An 18,141-nucleotide genomic window follows, 5' to 3' on the forward strand; every position below is an offset into this window, starting at 1 on the left:
TTTTTTATTGGCAGAGATATAGACATTCCCTTCTGATTTATTTCCACTTTGAGAGAGGCATTCAACAGCTTCCCAGTATTAAGACATTTTCTAACTTAAGTCCAAAATGGGCTTACGACTACTCATGCCCAGTTACTGTAGATTTCCACAACAGTACAGAGCCTTGGCAGGCTCCTCAGCCAGCTGGTGGGTCTCAAATCTGCCAGAATGTGAAGAATAAAATATTTTTCCTCCCAAATTTCTGAGCAATTGTTTCTCAGGAAAGACATAGGCCAACTTCCAACAGATCTGCAGAGCAGGAAGTAGATGCAGTCACTTTAACATTGCTCTCAAATCTGAGGATGTCCTCCCCTCCCTAGCACCATTTTTAGCAGTGATTATTCCATAGTGCAGAAAACAATTTGGTTAAGCTTAAGAGGTTTAGAAGAAATTCAGAAAAAACATCTAAGACACTGAACAGAAAGTTTATTTGCTGTTTTTACGTTATACCCTCTTCTGTATTCTTTTCCTACTTTGTTTCTCCACAAGTGAACCTAGCGGAAGACCAAGGTTATTTTAATTTCTAAGAAGCTTTCTGCATGAAGAACCCACAGAACTAATGATAACCCCTGTGCTACTCTTTCTTCTTCCTTTTCCCTGCCTTTGGCCACAGTTTCAGCCCTTCCTTGCATTTGCAAGAGTATTCAGTCACAGCCTGCACTGCACCATATCAACTCTAACCCACAAGAAGATTAATGCAGAGGGTTTTTTGTTTTTAAATCTTTTTAGGTTGCCCAGGTGAATTGGCTCAGAAAATGGTGGAATGAATATCAGAGTTGGCACAAGGTAAGCAGCTGAAGTGTCCAACCAGGAGCCAAAGTTAAGGATGGTGTGCCCTCATGGTGGGGCAGAGGTGTTGATTAGCTCAGGTCCTTTCCTGGGAGGACACCCTTAGACACCTCACAGCCACTTCATCTGCTCCCGTCAGCCTTTTGCTGCTGTGGAAACTGTCAAAGGTCAGATTATCCCATCCCCTTTTCTCTCACTCTCCCCCCAAATCTGGCACTTCTCTGTTAATACTCACCTATCCACACATTCTACTTCATGTGACAGCTCCATCCGCTTCCATTTAACAGCTGACATTTTCCCTAATTTGTTGATTCACAGGCATGTTTTCTTATATACCAGTCCAGGACATCAAACCCATTTCATCTGGGTAAGAGTCTCTCAGAGACCATTGACTCACTAGAGGATCCCTTTCAATCAATGGGTGGCTGATGCTTACCACTGAAACATACCTTTGGCAAGTCCCAACACAACACCCTGAGCATCACCTCAGAGCATCCGAGGTACCCAGAAGGTAATCTTCTCACTAAACCATACTTAATTACTTCATCTTCCCCTAACACCCCCCCAAACAGGAAAAAACTACACACACAGAGGAGGAAGACAAATAAAAATAAAACGCCCCAATCAGCCAGCCCAGAACCTCCTTCAGGTTCTCAAAACAGCAGCAAGGATGTTTGGCTGCATTCTCAGGTCCAGCAGATCACTCAACAACCAGCACCATTTAAGGTGGCCAAAGGGGGGCTGCTCTGAGTCACGCTGAACCCAAATAGCTCTTCCAGGAGTCAGGCACTGCAGCACTGTCTGTGCCCCTTCCTCCTGATGGGCTGCATATTCCCTTACACCAGCCAGGCACTTCCAGGATTACGCGTTGCTACTGTCCCTTGCAGGGGGGACAGATAACATCATCCGCAGATAACATTAACCACAGTATGCTCAAGTCAAAGAGTGCTCTGTCATTTGCTATATGGCTGCCAGGCTAATCATTGCATATTTCCAAGGATAAGCCCCAAGACTGCTGCTCCTATCAAATTCTGCCACAGCACAGCACTCAGTGCAGGAACTTCCCTGGGTGCCTCTGGGGCACGCTCCCCTCAGGCAGATCTCATGCAGTTGCAGAGGCTTTTCTCCTGCCCCACATCCCCTCATCATGTGTTCTGTCTCACAGGACCACAATCATGACAGGAGAAGGCTGGGAGGCCTGCAGACACTTTTGCAATGCTGTCACTCTGCAATGCTGCTGGAGTCTCCACATCCCCTCCTCTGATTCTGGGGCAGGGCACCAGGCACAACCCTCCCTCTCACTGAGGCCAGGAACAGCCCCTTCCAGCCAAAAGCTGGGGCTCCAGAAAGAAAAATCCCATCTGCACAAGGGTTTTCCAAGGCTGCTGGGCCTACGAAGTCCTATCTGGAGTGACTAGGAAGCGATCCTTAGTGCAAAAGGCTGATTGATGGAAAGCAAGGGATTCACCCTGAACAACCAGTAATAGGGGGCAGATGCTCGTTGTAGGTTCTTACTGTTTGCTGTCTACTATTGAGCTTTTTTTTTTGGGGGGGGGGGGAGGTCTTATTCTAAAAAGATTTCTACTAACCTGAAATTGATCATCTATTTCTGCTGGGTTTAGATCAGGCCCCTCGTAGGTAGAACTTCCACTCTATTACCAGGCCTTTGAGAGGACACAATTTTCCATCCATGAATTAAGCCAGTCCAATACTGACACCAGCTCATTTCCATTGATCTTGATTATGTAAGAGTGACTTAATTCTCCACAGAATTGAATTTTCCATGTATCTGAAACTTTTGCAGTTACTACATGATTTCCTTGTTCCCTACTGCATTTATTATCCTTTTGCCCTACTATTTAAATATTATGCTTTTTGCTGTCAAACAGGAATTTCAGTAGTCTTGTTTTGATTTTCTGATACAATATTTATCACATCAGTTTCCCTCCTCTTGAAAGAGGCTGTGAAACAACACTGCAATATTAAACACATCTATAGCTTTGAGGATTTTCATCGATTATGGACTGAATCAATACTTTGTCACAGCATACATTAAGAGTAGTTAATAACCATTATGGCACCAAAGTTCTCCGGTACTTTGACTGCTATTTATAATTCATAAACACCTGGAAGCTGTTCAAACAAATTTCAAAGGCTATAGTTTTATAGCTGAAGATGAATCTTTTCACTGTATATTACCCAGTTACCATTCAAGAGAAAGGAGTGTTCTGTCAAACACAAAGTCTCATCCGGTGTGAAGAGCTCACAGTGGCTTCATTCAGTCTCATTTAGGCTACTCCCTGTAGGACTGGAATCCCTGTTTCTAATCTTTTTGCTAACATACATAACCAATGCTACTCACTAGAATATACGATTCCTGTAACATTTGTGTGGTGTCATTAAGTCACTAATTTCCACAATACTTCTTTATGTAAAGGTAGTGCTGTATACTCAAGACAGGAGTGAATTGGAGCAAGGGAAGAACAAACATACTGCCAATAACTAGGAGTACATCTGTATTGCCATGCTACACACTGCTGGCTGTTCATTTGGGATTAGTTAAAACTGTGACATGTTTTCAGTCCATTACATTTCTCAYTTTTTTTATATACAACAGTTTAGTTTTCTGTCCAATCTCCAACAACAAATATAACCCCATTCATATTCCCGCAGTACCCTTTTCCTTTCTGACTTCATTGAACTCATTTTCCACCTTTAACATAACTACTAGTCTCCAAAATTGATTCTGAATATATACATATATAAAAGTTCCATAAAACTATTTAACCTCATTATATATGTTTTGAACCAGTTATTACAGAGACTAGTATTTAGGGCAGAGACAACCTAAAGGACAGATTCTTTGTCTGACAAAGTCTTGTCCACGTGGTATGGGAGCCACTGCCACAGTTAACACTACTTCAGATAAATAAATGGGACTACCTCTAGCTCAAGCCTTCCGAGAAGGCATCTCCCTTCTGTGTATCTTTGCAGAACTTTGAAAACGGGAATAACACCTGGAAATACATCAGCAAAATAAAATATGGTAATACATACAAAGAGTAGTTGGAAGAGGAGTTGGGATCTGATAATATTGACATCTTTCAGTCCATTCTGCTGAAGAACAGCTATCAGGTGCCATCTCCCTCTGGCACATAACCCCAGGGGAAAAAGATGAAGGTAGGACGTGTGACCCTATTCCTTCCTTAAGCAGAGGATGCAATCAGCCCTGCTGTACAGCAGCAAGAGTTGGTCCCTCATCTGCACACAAGGCTGGCCCATACACTCTTAGAGGCAGGCAACGCTGCCCTGGCCTTCCCCACCAAACAACAGTGAGCTTGAGGAGCACTGTTGGCCACAATGAGGGTAGTTCCTGCTGTCCCGTCCACACTGCCTGACCACAGACCAGCTCCACAGCCTAGCCTTCCCAAGGGAAGGTGAAGATCTTGCTTGCCTCCAACCACACTCACGCCACTTCCCTTCTGCAAACCTTGGGCTTCTGAATCATCTACAAGAACAACGTCTGCACTCACACTTATACTAGCTTGGCTAACCGCACAGTTATACTACAAGAGGGCAGCAGCTGTCTTCTGAGCACAGATTGGCTGAGACACTTGAGACCCAGGATGGTTCCAATTAGGTAAGAGCATGCAGTGTGGATAGCTGCATCTTCAGTGCATCCCCTGGAACAGATGCACTTTCTCCAATTCTCAGCACAGCACTAGCTGTTCTTTGGCATTAGTGAGAGGGGGATTTTTTTTTTTTTTTGCCATGCCAAGAAATTACCTTACTCTTCCATTATATACATTCAGTACTAATAATTCACAACCCTTTTACATCACATTCTTAGAAGTAATAAAATCTCCCAAATCATGCAACAATCTCAAGAGAACTGAGGGAAGCCACATCACTTGCAACATTCAACACTGAAATTTTGCTGCTTTCACTTCCCTTGCCCCTCTGGTCTGTCAGTGAGTTAAGCTAGCAGAATAATAGCCTGGCAGAAAAGTTAATAGCTGTCTGCTGGTTGAGTGAGTGGGAAGGAGAGTGAATACCAGAGATAGTGCAGGTTAGGAGGCAGGACTGTAAGGCTGAGGACTGGGCCATCATTCTCAKCCGGAGTAAGCTGTTAGATGGACATTTCACAAGGCAACAGTGCCAATGACATCTCCATCATCTACTGCACACAATCACTAAAAAGAACAAAGAAATGCTCTCTGATGCTTTCTTGATAGATAACCCATTTGATGCTAGGCTACAAAGACCAGCAGCACAGAACAAAACACAGGCCAGTGGGTGGATGTAGAATAAAGCTGCAGAAGAAATGCACACTGGGGACACTTTTCTTTTGTACTAAGTTTTGCCAACAGCTGGCTTAGGAGCCAGAKAAATTTCACCACATCCCCAGGACCCTAGTTGTGCAGCACACCAACCAAATCACACAGCTCACTGTGTGCATGTGTGCTGTGGCTGGCATAGAGACYCAGACTGGGTCCAGCTGTGTTTACTTGGTCAGCTGCAGTGCCACACAAACACAGCTGTATTGATYTGGGTCTGAACACCTGGCTCTAAATAAAAGCAGCTCAGTAGGAAGAAGTTGGCCATCCCTACTCCATGCAACTGAAGCTGATTTTGTCACTGAGACAAGTCTGACTGCTTCTACTTATTTATCCAGTGAGCTGCAAGCAGTGATAAAGAACATAGATCAAGTGAGGATGAAGAGGAGGGAGTGTACATCAGTTATAGATCTGGCTCAGAGACAGAAGACCTGAACTGTAACCCCAGCTCCACCTCTGGCTTGAGTTGTGATGCTGAAATTAAGTCTTTCCCCTTTCTGGCTTGTCCAGACTGATTATTATTCCTATCTCAATAGAAGCGACCTTTCCCTACCTGCGCTCCTTTCTGGATTCTCAGCCACTATCTCAGAAAAGCCTCCACACTTCATTTCAGAAGGTATGGTTTTCATTTTCTCACAATATACATCATGACTGACATGTTGAAGCCATCATAGCCTAAATTTTAGAGTTTTGTTTCTAAACCCACTCTAAAAGAATTGTCCTTTGCTGCTAACCAAATCATCTCTTCTAGATCAAAGCCTCTCCTTACCCAGCTCAAATCAAAAATTTGCCATTTGACTCATCAAGAAGAGTCAACAGCTTCATGCTAAGCAGCAACTCTGTTAACAAATTTAAAATAGAATATTTTACTACCTTCTTGCTGTACTGTGACATGTCCAGAACAGGCCTGTATGACTGGAAATAACACAACCAAGAACTGAATGTATGCACAAGGAAAGGTAATCATTAATTAAGTTCTGAATGAAATTTTGAAATTGCAACATAGAATTAGGGATTAGGAAAAATTCTCAAGAGTACAATTCTATCAGAAGTCTCTTCAGCCTAGGACATCAGAGAAGCCCAAGATGCCAAATATTGACAACATCTAGGCACATTTTCCCACTGTCTGCTCTGCAGCTCTTAACACCAGGGGGCCCTCAGCCCTTCCGGAGATCTCCACAGGTAACGTGGCTTCATTTTAATACACCACATCTCCAGGGTGCTAGAGCCTCCCCATCTTTCATGGTCCAAGTAACTATGTCTGCAGTAAGGGTCAGTTAGGTCTGTTCCACTAGCACCTGAGACCATTAGCATTTTTATTTTTAATACACCACATCTCTAGCCTCCCCATCTTTCATGGTCCAAGTAACTATGTCTGCAGTAAGGGTCAGTTAGGTCTGTTCCACTAGCACCTGAGACCATTAGCATTTTTATCTGGCTAATGAGTTGCCATCTCTACATCCCTGCTCTATCACCAGTCAGCTTTTGTTATGTTAGATTTTTTTGGCATGTCAAAAGCATCTTTATCAATTGCAGCAGAAGCATAGTTAAGTGATGTATCAATAAAATGGGTAAACCTGTAGTAAACCTAATATAAGTCTTAGATCCAATCTGATCTTTGTGGTCAGTTCATTGACTATGCTGGAATGACACAAGGAATTAATTTTTTCCCTTTCCACCCCATCTAAGTATGGGCCAAGAGAGATTTATGTTTATCAGGAAAAACAAGAACATATGCTGAAAACTGAGCATTTCCAACAAAAACTCAGTTCAGTATGGGAACAAAAGCAAACTGAAAAGATTTTACAGCTGACCAGGAGAGTCAGTGTGACATTGTCTGACTAGAGCTAACTATAACAAGAATATCTTTGAAATAGAGCATCTTCCAGATACATATTTCTTACTGGAGACACTGGGTAGCTGAATGATGGAAGGATGTGTAATTTGGAAATCGTACACAACAGCCCACTGTTTTTGTACTAGTTGTGTAGCAACACTAGTTTCAAATAGGTACTAAGCTACCTACTTTAGCTGAAAGGATACTCCATTTTATTATATGCACAGCATTAATAGGATATCCTACGTAAAATCTTCAAACCCTCTCGTACCATACTTGAACAACTGGCTGCGTTCTTGTTTATCCACTTTGTGCTTTGAAATTCCTGTGGTATTTGTAACCAACTGCCACAAAAATAGAAGAATCATCATAGTTGAAATGATATCACCAGCAAATGAAAAAGCACATAACCTAAGGGGAATAACATTAATGTTCCCTCAATTCTTTCACTTAAATAATGTAGCCAGTCTGGGGTAAAGGGGAGGAAGATAAATTAAATCCCAGGCCGTTTTAAAAAGTTTCAGCCAAATTCAAACCATGGGTGCTGGCCCTGGACCCAGACTAGGTGTGCGCGGAGCAGGCTGGGCTTGCAGGAGGTGCAGACGCCTGACCAGCACGTATGCCCGCACCCCTTCCCTGAAGCGGCCAYGGGTTTTTCAGCCCCAGCATTGCCCAAAGCTTGCTCTATATTCAGTTCTAAAGGGTGTGATAAGACTGTCATTTGTTTTGGTTTGACCAGTCTAGCGAGCTAACAGAATTGGAAATAAATCATTCTGTTGTTGGGAATGCTGATCCTCCTGGGTCTAGAGAGCACTTGTTTCCATTCTTAGCCAGACAAGGGAATTTGGGGTCTGTGATAACCTGTGAGAATCCTGACTGCCATTTTCCTTCCCTTTCCACTCCCCCCTACAACTCCCACTTCAATTTCCAGGAATAGATCTCTTCTGGTAGGGGAGTGCATCTGTTTAAACAGGCTGATCTGAGAACTAAATTGAATTCGCTTAACCAGTACAAATTCCCAATAYAGACACAGACTTAAACCAACTGCATTCTCACTCAGGTCTGTTTTGCTTCATTTATTACCAATTTACACTGATTTAATATATAAGTAGGTTACTGTGGCTTATATATTTGGGCTGATCAGTATTTTGGCATATACAGGCAAAAAAAAAAGAAAGAAAGAAAGAAAGAAAACACATCACAAGAGCCTGCTGAGCTAAAAGGGTGACTATCTACCATGATCTAAACACTCAGATGACAGACTACATTAACATTTCAGTATCTGTAGATCAAAATCAGAGAAGGAATTACAATTCAGTATCCTAGAAAACTCAAAATATAGGTTAGCATAAATACATACATAAAGATCAATTTACTAAACCAGGCCTTAGAAGCCACATGGAATCAGCTGCAACCCATGCCTGGCTTGCAAAAATTGTTACACTTAAGGATATACTTGAATCAGCCACTGTCTGCACAGTATTGCATTAGGGCAATCAGTACCAAACAAGCAAATAATTCCTTTCTGCACCTGAAAGATAACCTAATTCCACAAAGTAGCATCATGTCTCCACTAGGGGAACAATTTCAAAGCTTTACCTGCAGCAAGAAAATTAAATTGACATGGCTTCTAGGCAACCAAGTGGTATCATCAGCAGGCACTGCTAGAAAGTTGAAAGACATTGCACATCCATGCACACTTACATGTATCAAATAATATGACTGGAAACAGAAAGACTAAAGTTAAAACAGTAACGAGAATCTGTGTTTATATAAAATTATACTATGCTTAGCTCAAGAGTAAATCATTTACAAACTATACTGTGTTAAATGGCATGGAAGTTGACTTTATTTTGTACAAGAAAGAAGAAACTCAGCTTTTTGATTTTGTATGAAGGTGAGCACATCTCCTCTAAAACCCAGGAAGACATTTGGGTTGCACTTTCTCAGCATGCCCTTAGGTTGTTCCTTATCCCAAACAGCACTCGGCCTGCAACAACGTGGGTCCTTATCAGCCAAAAGGCAACGGGCTCATTTGGTGTGTAGAAACGGCATTGTATTTTTAACCTCATCATAACACTGAGGAGTTAAGTTATAGACAAACCTAGTAACACTTAATTAGGACCATCAAGACAAGCAAAGTTACTCCAGTGCTGCCTTCCACTTTCCTAAAGCTGCCTCATAGACCAGCCAAAGGAGTTACAGCAAGGAATTGATAGGATGAAGGAGATCGAGCACACACGAGAAGCTGCTCTGCTGAGATTGCTTGTTCCAGAGGTCACCAGCTTTTAGAGATACCAGGACTGCACACAGGCGGCACGGCACATCAGTGACAAGAGCATTCAGCTCTGCCTGCTGCTCAACACAAAAGGGCAACACAGAAGAAAGGGATGAGCACAGACACCAGGAGAGGCAGGGAGCCCACCCACAGGTCACTGCAGATTTTGTACTCCTCTACGGTACTGGTGACTGTTAATATGAAGAGAAGGGTGAGGTTACTGAACTCTAAAAGCCACTACAGCTCCAGCACTGATCACACTTACAGCCCCAGGCATCAAGTATAACAGGTCTCAGATAAGGTAAACCATCTACATGGCTTGCAAAATTCAGGAGAAGCACGTAGCCACAGTGCTGCCTCGCGAACATGGGCTACCAGACCCTAGCAGCAACAGACGATGACRTGAGAGCCTGCCTGCCCAGCACGCAGCCGGCTCTGCTGCAGTCTCGGCCTCTGGAAGGATGGTTCACAGCCCACAGGGAGTTGCAAAGCCTGCCAGACTGGCTGGCTTTGTATCCCATCTCCACTCCGATCTGATTCACGCAGTTTCATACACAGCTCCTCTTCACCATTTTACAGTTCTCTCTTTTTAGGCATCATGAGAGCAAGGTTCAGCAGAGGATATGGCCACTAGGTAGTCAAACAAGTTACTGAACACTTTAAGACCTCTCATCCAACYTCACAAGCAAGGCACCAAGCACTGCATACAATGAGAGCAGACAGCTGCTGTGATCTCCACAAAATAACTTCAAATAAATTGAACAAAGGGATACTGTCACACACAGGCATGTGTGCACACACTGAATTTCCAGCAGAAAACAAGAACCTGGCTATAGTTAGACGAAGTGGATCCCCATCCTTTAGCTCAGCTAACTACACCAAAGAAAGATGATCTAGCTGTTTTATAGATTGCGTACAATTAGACTAAACACTTTTCTTCTCATATTGGGCTTTATCATACTTAATCGGATGCCAAAAAAATCAAGCAATCCTATAACAGATGTGGAACAGGACGTTTTAATCTCAACTCTTTGCCCGATTCTGTACACCCCAGGGCAATAAGGAAGTCTAAGAAGCATGACAATAAAAGTAGCATAAACTCCCACCATCCAAGACTACAAGGCGCATTTTTAGAGGTTGTAGTAAAATGCAAAATATTCCTGAACACACTGGATTTGAACTTAGGAGACAGGACACACTCCCTGGGCAAGTAGCAGGGAAAGAGCTGCTGATGGATGGATGAGACAGAGCAACTCCAGCCACCATAAGTCACTGCAAAAGTCTGGTTTGCCACATCTTGACTTTTAAGGGCAGCCCCGATTCCTGCATTTACAGTCTTTTGCCACAATACATTTTGTCCACCTGACCACCATGACTRTATACCTGTTACCAGCAGATACTAGAGTGTCCCTTTACATTATTACTGATTTCAGCCCATTTGCAACAGGCCCATCAAAAGCTGGAGTTGTCTGGCACTGGGAGTTTGCAGTAGTTTGCTCCACAGAAATGACAAGTTGATGGAGCTGCTGGAAGTCTGTGGGGCTGCAGCTGGCCCACCAACATTCCTCAGCAGAAGAAAGTCTCAAGTTACAGACATGGAGAGACATTCAGCTAAGCCACTAGTGACATGGCAAAAGCCTTGGGTAACTCATGTCCTCTGTGAGCCAGCTCTTTCTTCCTAAGACTTTGTAATGATAAAAAACAATGAGACTTGCAGAATGACTTTGGATCAGAGATTTGTTTGCAGACATCTTATCTCAGCACACGGGAGCCTGCACACATACCTTCCATCATCACCTGACCAAGCTAGCTGCCTCAGTGCACACGCAAGCTCCAGGAGGGCAATCTCATCCTATCAGCAACCCAAAACTTGCTCCCCATCTAACTCAGTCTGAGACRGAAGGTCTCAAGCCACAACTTAAGCAGGAGCTGTAAGACTCTCCTGGCTCAGGCCCACCTCTTTGAAAGCACTGCTGCCAAAGTGTTATGTAAACATTTTCAAAAAGCTTCCAAACCGCTAAGCAGCCCACCTCTTCACTCAAACAGAATGCTGGCTTGAAGAAGCCTAGATCCATTAATTATTAGTCAGACTTAGAGCCTAAATATAATTTTTAAAAAAGATTTAGTCTCCTAAATCACAAGAACACTTGGGGAAAACATGTGCATCACCCCTGTGCTGGGAGTTGCTACTGCTCCTGGTTATCTCAAGAGATTCAAATTCCCCACACACACTGAAATAAGAAGCCCACAGGCTGAACTGCCAGCTAAGGCTTGTGGATCTCTATTTCCCAGACTTTTCATAAGCCTTTCACTATGTTTTTAACCTAAGCAGATCCAAAGGTGGGGGGGGGGGGAAGGGGGATGAACATATCAGAAAAACTTCTATGCAAGACATAGCACAGTCTACCCAAGGGGAAAAAATACTGGCTTTATTAAATCTCAAGCAGCCAAATCTGTATGCTATGTGGGAGTTTCAGTCTAATCCCATAATTCTGAGATATTTACTTCCAGACAGGGCTGTTTATAACAGAAGACAATGTTGCCATACACCAAACCATCATCAGACAGGCTTTCTATGGAATCTTGCCCACAAAGAAGGCAATAGGTCAGTGGAAAAAGAGAAAAAAAGAAAAAAGAAAAAAGAAAAGTATTTCAGTGAATGCTGACCCTCATGTTTTGAACTTTAGGCCAAACCAGCGCAGTTCCCAGGGCCTCCCTTGGGTAGGATTCTGCTATACTGTGGGTCCTACATTGCCACAGCTGAACACCATTGCCACCTCCCAGCCAGCAGCGCGGCAGAGACAGTAAGTCAATTCTCTTGCCAGTAATTATTACAAAGCTCATTTCTCCTTTAGCAGCAGCTGTTCTCACAGTGATCCTGGCCCACCAGCCGTAAGTTTCACTACTCCAGTCACTACCCCGGTCACTTCTTCCTCAGCCTCAATGCTATTCAGCCCCAGTTATTCTCTCATTTTGCTTTGAAAGTCATTCAGTTCTGCAGAAGGGTGCATGCAGGCACAGGGAGAGCACTGCTTTACCTGCAACAAAGCACAAACAGCACCTTGGCAGAGGTTTAAGAAACCAGCTACTGGGCATGCAAAGAACAGTCAAGGGATGTAGAAAGGGCTCATTTTACCAGCACTAGCAACTTGTGTTTACGTTTCAAACTTTTTCTCCTAGAGCTCTGGATCCTGTGCTCAGGTAAATCTCAGCTTGCCCTTTTAAGGGGTTTTAAGATTTAAGAACTTCAGTTACAGAGAAGCATCTTCCTACTGAAGAGTTCAAAATAGTTTTTGTGAGGTTGTACAGTCATTTCTTCAGTCCATGAAAGCTTTACTATCTACAATATCTCATAGCAAGAACTTTAATTACATTCCTTCAAATTGCAATACAGCAATGAAAATGCTTTCTGCCAGTTCCTAACAAGGGACTTACCCATTCACTGGACTTCTCTTCCCTCTCAAGCCAGAACCAAGCAAGTGGTTCCAGCCCAGWAGCCAGCAGTGCTGGCATCTGTACCTGCAGCTCCTCATGGCAAGGCCACGTCAATCACACCTAAATGGCAGAGGTGTGCTGACAGCACTGCCTGGGCTAGTCTGTCTGGTCTGCAGACCTGAGAGAAAAGCTCACGTGATAGCTTCCTAGACAAGTAAACAACATCACACAGATTATCAACTGGGCTCAAGTTTACTTGTTAGGTCCGGATTTTTGCTTCAACCTGGCAGTTGAACAGAGGAAAATTCATCTCCCATCTGTTCGTGCTCTGCATCTTTTCTCACAGGTGCACCTCATTGATTTCCAGTCCTCTGCGGTGTTCCCTGCTGCTCTGGGCTCTCTGGTTGCTATCGCCCGGATAGGCTTTCCCTGCCTCAAGTGTACTCCTGCCTTTCCAGAGGTAACAGCAAGTTACTTTGAAACTTAAAAGGAGTTCTGAAGTGAACAGCATTTTCCTCCAATCCAGGCAGGATGGATGAGGCACTGGCCACAGATTAGGGAGTTTGGGGTTTAGGTTCTGGGTTTACCATAAAGTCTTAAGAAATTCAGTCAAGCCATTTAGATCCTTAACGTGTGCTCTATGTTGAGACAGAAACATTTTGGMGTGATCAGATAGATGTCTAGAATTTAGATTCAAAAGCCTACAGTGCTTTGGTGTACAGCACAGCTGAGCCTGGAGGAGCGTGGGCTGTCGAACCACACCAGTCCATGGCTGCTGCTGGGAGCTGAGGGTGCTATACTCCAAGAAGAGCAGTACAAACATTTTTGCATAGACACTCCTTGTATTCCTGGGCTGTGGGTGTTCAGTGAAAAGGATCAGCGAAAGCCCCTGAACAATACATTCATTCACATGCAGAACCTCTGGTCCCCCAGTTGCACAGTGCAAAYAGAGCATGCTTCAGGCAGCGGAAGGGAGCAGCAAAGGTGTGGAAGAGTTACGGGAAGACTTGAATGACACACAGCAAAAGCCACAAAGCTCCTGCCGGCCTCCAGCAGGTGCCCAAAGGCTCAGAGCTTGTGAGCACTGATAGCTCTGGGAGCAGTTTCCCAGCARTCTTGTTCAATGATCAAAACCAGGCACAGATACAGTAGTAGCAAAACTAAAGGCGTGCTGCATCCACTGCCCTTTGCTGCACACAGATTCCCGCACCTTAGTCTCAGGTGCAGGGGCAAGTCCCAGCAACTATTTCAAAAGACAGCAAAGGGAACATCCCCAGGCCAGGCAGTTACACACACACCAGAGATACATGTACACACAGTCAACTCTGAGCATCCTTGGTTGCCCTGTTTACATAAGAATGCAGCTGTGCTAGAAGAGACAGAAATAATATACAGGCAAGGATGACTGTGTAGGATGGCTTGGTAGGGTGGACCTGGTAAATGTGTAATTGAAATGGGCTGTGGCTTCAGTCACATAAAAAGGTTTCATCTCCTAAGTCTCTGCTGAGTAAGCAACTCTGCACTCCTGCTGCTATTTCCCCAACAGGGTCCATTCCCTTCTCCAAAACCCAGCAGGGTCACTCTTACATAAGTGCAAGTTATTATACCTGTTACATAGCTACTCAGGATGCTGATTTTCATCTGGTTTTGTATTGGATTTGGTCTACAGGACAATACATCGCCCTGTTTTCTCCAGTTGCCAGTTACTCCAAGACAACTGACTTCAGCTGTGTTGACGCTCAGCTTTAGAGAAACCACATACATTTACAGATAAATTAGATCATGTTAGTATGAATCAACTGCGGATTAACTAGATTTTAAAAAGGGACCTCAAACTGTTATCAGAGCTATTGTCTTGTATTCTTGTCCCTGCTTTACTGTTTAACCCCAAACATATCCCTCGTATTTGCAAGAACTTGCTAAAACATGTGCATAAACCTTGCGCACAAAGTCCCAGGTAGACCCATACAATGTTCCTCCCTCCCCTTGAGTAAAATATGCAAACAAGCAAGCTAGCACCTCATCTTTCTACCAAGTTGCCATTTTAATCCATCTCTACACTAAACTCTGTTTCTGTTAAGAGGACAACTTCTCTATAAACTCCTTACAGGGAGCACTGCAAATACCAGCAATGCCCTGCAGAGCCCTGGGAAACCCTTAGATCAGAAGAAATGCAATGCTTGCATCTTTGCTTAAGAGAAGCAGTAAAACGAGAATGCTAACTACCCTTCTTTGAACAACTAGACTGCAATGAGTCTTTGATTTCCATTATAGAGCTCTAAAATTAAAAATACAATAACAGTCTTAAAAACTTCTCAAGGTTCATATTATTTGACATTTTGGATTGTACATGTAAAGTCATATCACAGCAGAATCACCTGTGATCATAGTGGCAAGGGGCTGGTCTGAGAGGTCTCAACACAAGGTAGGAGATGGGCGAGYATGCCACCAACGCACCCCTCATCAGTAACACCGTGTACTCAGCTCCTCTTTCCCCTGGCATGGCTCTGGAGACATGCAGTCACAGATCACGCCAAACCAGCCTTGTTTGACATGCAAGGTTAAGGAGCAGACAAGGAGCCACAGTGCTGCTGTACCAATGAACACAAAATGGGACAGTTCCATGAATCTCATGTTTAAAGACAAAATATGGAGGAAGGAAGAGAGAGAGTGCTTGCAAAAAACAGAGGAGGAACAAGGTCAGGCAGCTCTGTCATTTCCAGCACCAGGCTGCGGGTGTAGCTACTGCCTCTTGCTCACATGCGCCCTCTGTTCCCTGCAAGTCTCTCTTTTGTCTCCTTGGGCTGTTGCATCTATTGCTCCTCATGCCTCATACACACTTCTAAAATCATGAAGAGAGCATAGATTTCTTTTTTTCTTTAAAGATACCATCTTCACTAAAGGGAGAAGAGACTCTTAACTGCAGTCTGGCAGRAAAGAGAGGCTGCCACACAGCAAGACCACCATTCTGAGCTCCTGTAGCCTAACATGAGTTTCTTCCTCAGCAGCTTGCCTTGCATCTCCATTTGCAGAGACTAGAAAAGGAAACTTCCTCCTAGGAGTGCTCACATTCCTTCCTTCACTTCCTATCATAGGAGTCCAACTGCCCAGAGCCCTTCTCACCCCCTGGATGTCACCTTGCAGGCCATGCCCCCCCATGCCTTCCTCCAGCTCTCCACAGTCCTCCTGTGGTTATTTCACCATGCCTTTGAAGTAGGAGGTGAGACACCTCTTGCGAGCCCCAGGTAAGAGGCAGGATTAAATACACCCTGACTACGTTTAAAGGAAAGGAGTCGTGCTGTTTGTTGAGGCTTACAACCTTTATTTTTTAAGCTAACAGGAAAGATTTTAAGAGTCAAATTCTTCCTCTTGAAGCACCAGCATATTGCTCAACAATGCTCTTTGTGCTCTCTATCATGACAGGACTTTTCTGCACAAGAGCTCAGCCCGGCTAGTGGCAAGGATGAAGAATCCCACACTAACCATGCCAGCAGCAGCAGATCCCAACCATGCATTAAGATGGATCACCAGAAATATCCACAGATCCCCTGTACTTGATTAGGAGTAATAAGTTAATTGCTTTCTCCACCTGCTCCCAAAGATTCCCAATTCTCACATATAACCTGGCCCCTCCCCCTGCCTTCCTGCTCAGCACCAGGTGCCTGCACTGGGCTGGTACTAGCCTCACCTTCCCCCATTAAACCAGCTGTTGCAATCACCTGCAATTGCCCTGCAGAGCTTAAGATGCCTCAGTACCCTCATTACTGCATGCTGGCTCCCACACACCCACTTGTTACCAATACTACAGACAGCACTAGCAAGTGTCTGCAAATCTATGGCACTTGCTATTCATTACACATRTGCAGAACACATCCTTGCTGCTCTGAGGGAGCAGTGTGCATGTTTAAGAAGATGATGTACAAAACATAGCTGAGTTTTAATGAATGTACTGCTATACTACTGGAAGTGAATAGGATTGTACAGAAAAAAAAGGCTATACAGTATTTATATCATTATCTTTAATAGCATATTACCATCACATAAATAATAGTATCACACCTGCAAAATATCAACTGTAAGGAACAGATCAAAATGCAACAGGCAATATGGTAACAACCACATCAGAACACTAAATTACTCTCATAGCATAATAAATAARAGTCCTAGAAAAAATATTATGCCTTAGCATAATAAGTCCCCATCAAAAAAAGAAAAATAATGAACATAAGTTATGCAGCTTGAGTGCCTCTGCTYAGTTCTAACCAAATCTTGCCAGTGTGATGCCAACAGGTCCAAACTGGGTCAGTAAGTAACGTATCTGTGTAGCATTAAGTTCCTCTCGGGTGTTTGAGCTTCGCGAGGGGGACGGTGCCCCCCTCGGGAAGCTCACACTCCCCCCCAGGCGAGCCGCGTTTCCTCCGAAGAGGCAGGTTTCACTGCAGACCGCGCGCCCTGCGAGCGCAGCGGCTAACAGGGGAAGCCGAGAAGCGCCGACGTGCTCCTGAGCGCCCCAGGCCCGGGCACGCCGCTCCTCCTCGCCTTCTCCGCCCCAGCCGGCCCCCGCCGACCTTTAAGAAGCCTAAGAGCTGCCCAGCGCACTACGCACTTCAGACCGGCGGTGCTCAGTGACCACGCACCACCACGCAGGAAGCGCCAGCGGGACCGACCGTACGGGAGCAGGAGGGCTGTGGACGGCCGCCAGCTCCTCCGCGGCCCGCGGGCGCTGGGGAACGGCGCACCGCAGCGCCGCCGCGCTACGCCGGGGAAGGCACGGGGGGCTCCGTGCAGACAGGCAGTTTCGGGAGAGAAACAGAGCAGGCGTTAGTGAAACTCAGCGGCCGCGGAGGGCGAAGCGACGCTGCTCAGGCGGCGAGACCGGACTCGGCGCGCAGCGAGCTTTCCCCGCTGCTCCCTGCCCAGCGCCGGGGCAGGCTCGGGGGGTCGCGCAGCCCCCGCACCGGTACCGCCCCGGCCCGCGCGAGCTGCGCCCCCYGCCACAGGCGCGCCGCCCCCGCGGGGACCGGGACCCCCACGGCCGACCTCCGCCCCGCTCGCGGGGACCCGGACCGCCCCCGCAGCCTGCCCCCGGCCCCACTCGCGGCCACGGACGAACCGCCCCCCAGCTGGCCCCACTCGCCACAGGCGCCGCGGCTGCCCACGCGTGGGGACAGCGGGCCCAGGCACGCCCGGGACGGGCTCCCCCCGCCGTCACGGCGAGACCCTGGCGGGCCGGGCAGGGCAGGGCAGGGCCGCGGGACACGGACACGCGTGGCGCCCGCCTCACCTTTGTATTTATCCATGGGGGCCGGGCGGCCACAGCCCGCTGGCTGCCGAGGGGCTCCCGGGACACGGCGCCGCTGCTCCGCGGTCCTGCAGCCTCTCACTCCGGCGGCGCCGCATCCCCCGGCGCGGCCCGCCCCGCCCCC

The 18,141-nt window shown here is 45.7% G+C and overlaps 1 protein-coding gene across 2 annotated transcripts in view; it reads right to left on the minus strand.

The window, feature by feature from the left end:
* The window catches only part of AFAP1L2 (actin filament associated protein 1 like 2), an 82,053-nt gene extending 63,922 nt beyond the window's left edge, over positions 1–18,131 (minus strand). For both annotated transcript variants that reach the window (XM_085319118.1, XM_085319117.1), the window contains exon 1: positions 18,000–18,131. In XM_085319118.1, coding sequence (XP_085175244.1) covers positions 18,000–18,015 — 16 coding nt within the window. In that variant the 5' untranslated portion in view covers positions 18,016–18,131. The remainder of the gene's footprint in view (positions 1–17,999) is intronic.
* Positions 18,132–18,141: the final 10 nt, after the last annotated feature.

Source organism: Rhea americana, unplaced genomic scaffold (genome assembly GCF_003343005.1).
Source record: "Rhea americana isolate MKP2758 unplaced genomic scaffold, rheAme1 scaffold_57, whole genome shotgun sequence".
In the NCBI taxonomy this organism is placed as follows: domain Eukaryota; kingdom Metazoa; phylum Chordata; class Aves; order Rheiformes; family Rheidae; genus Rhea; species Rhea americana.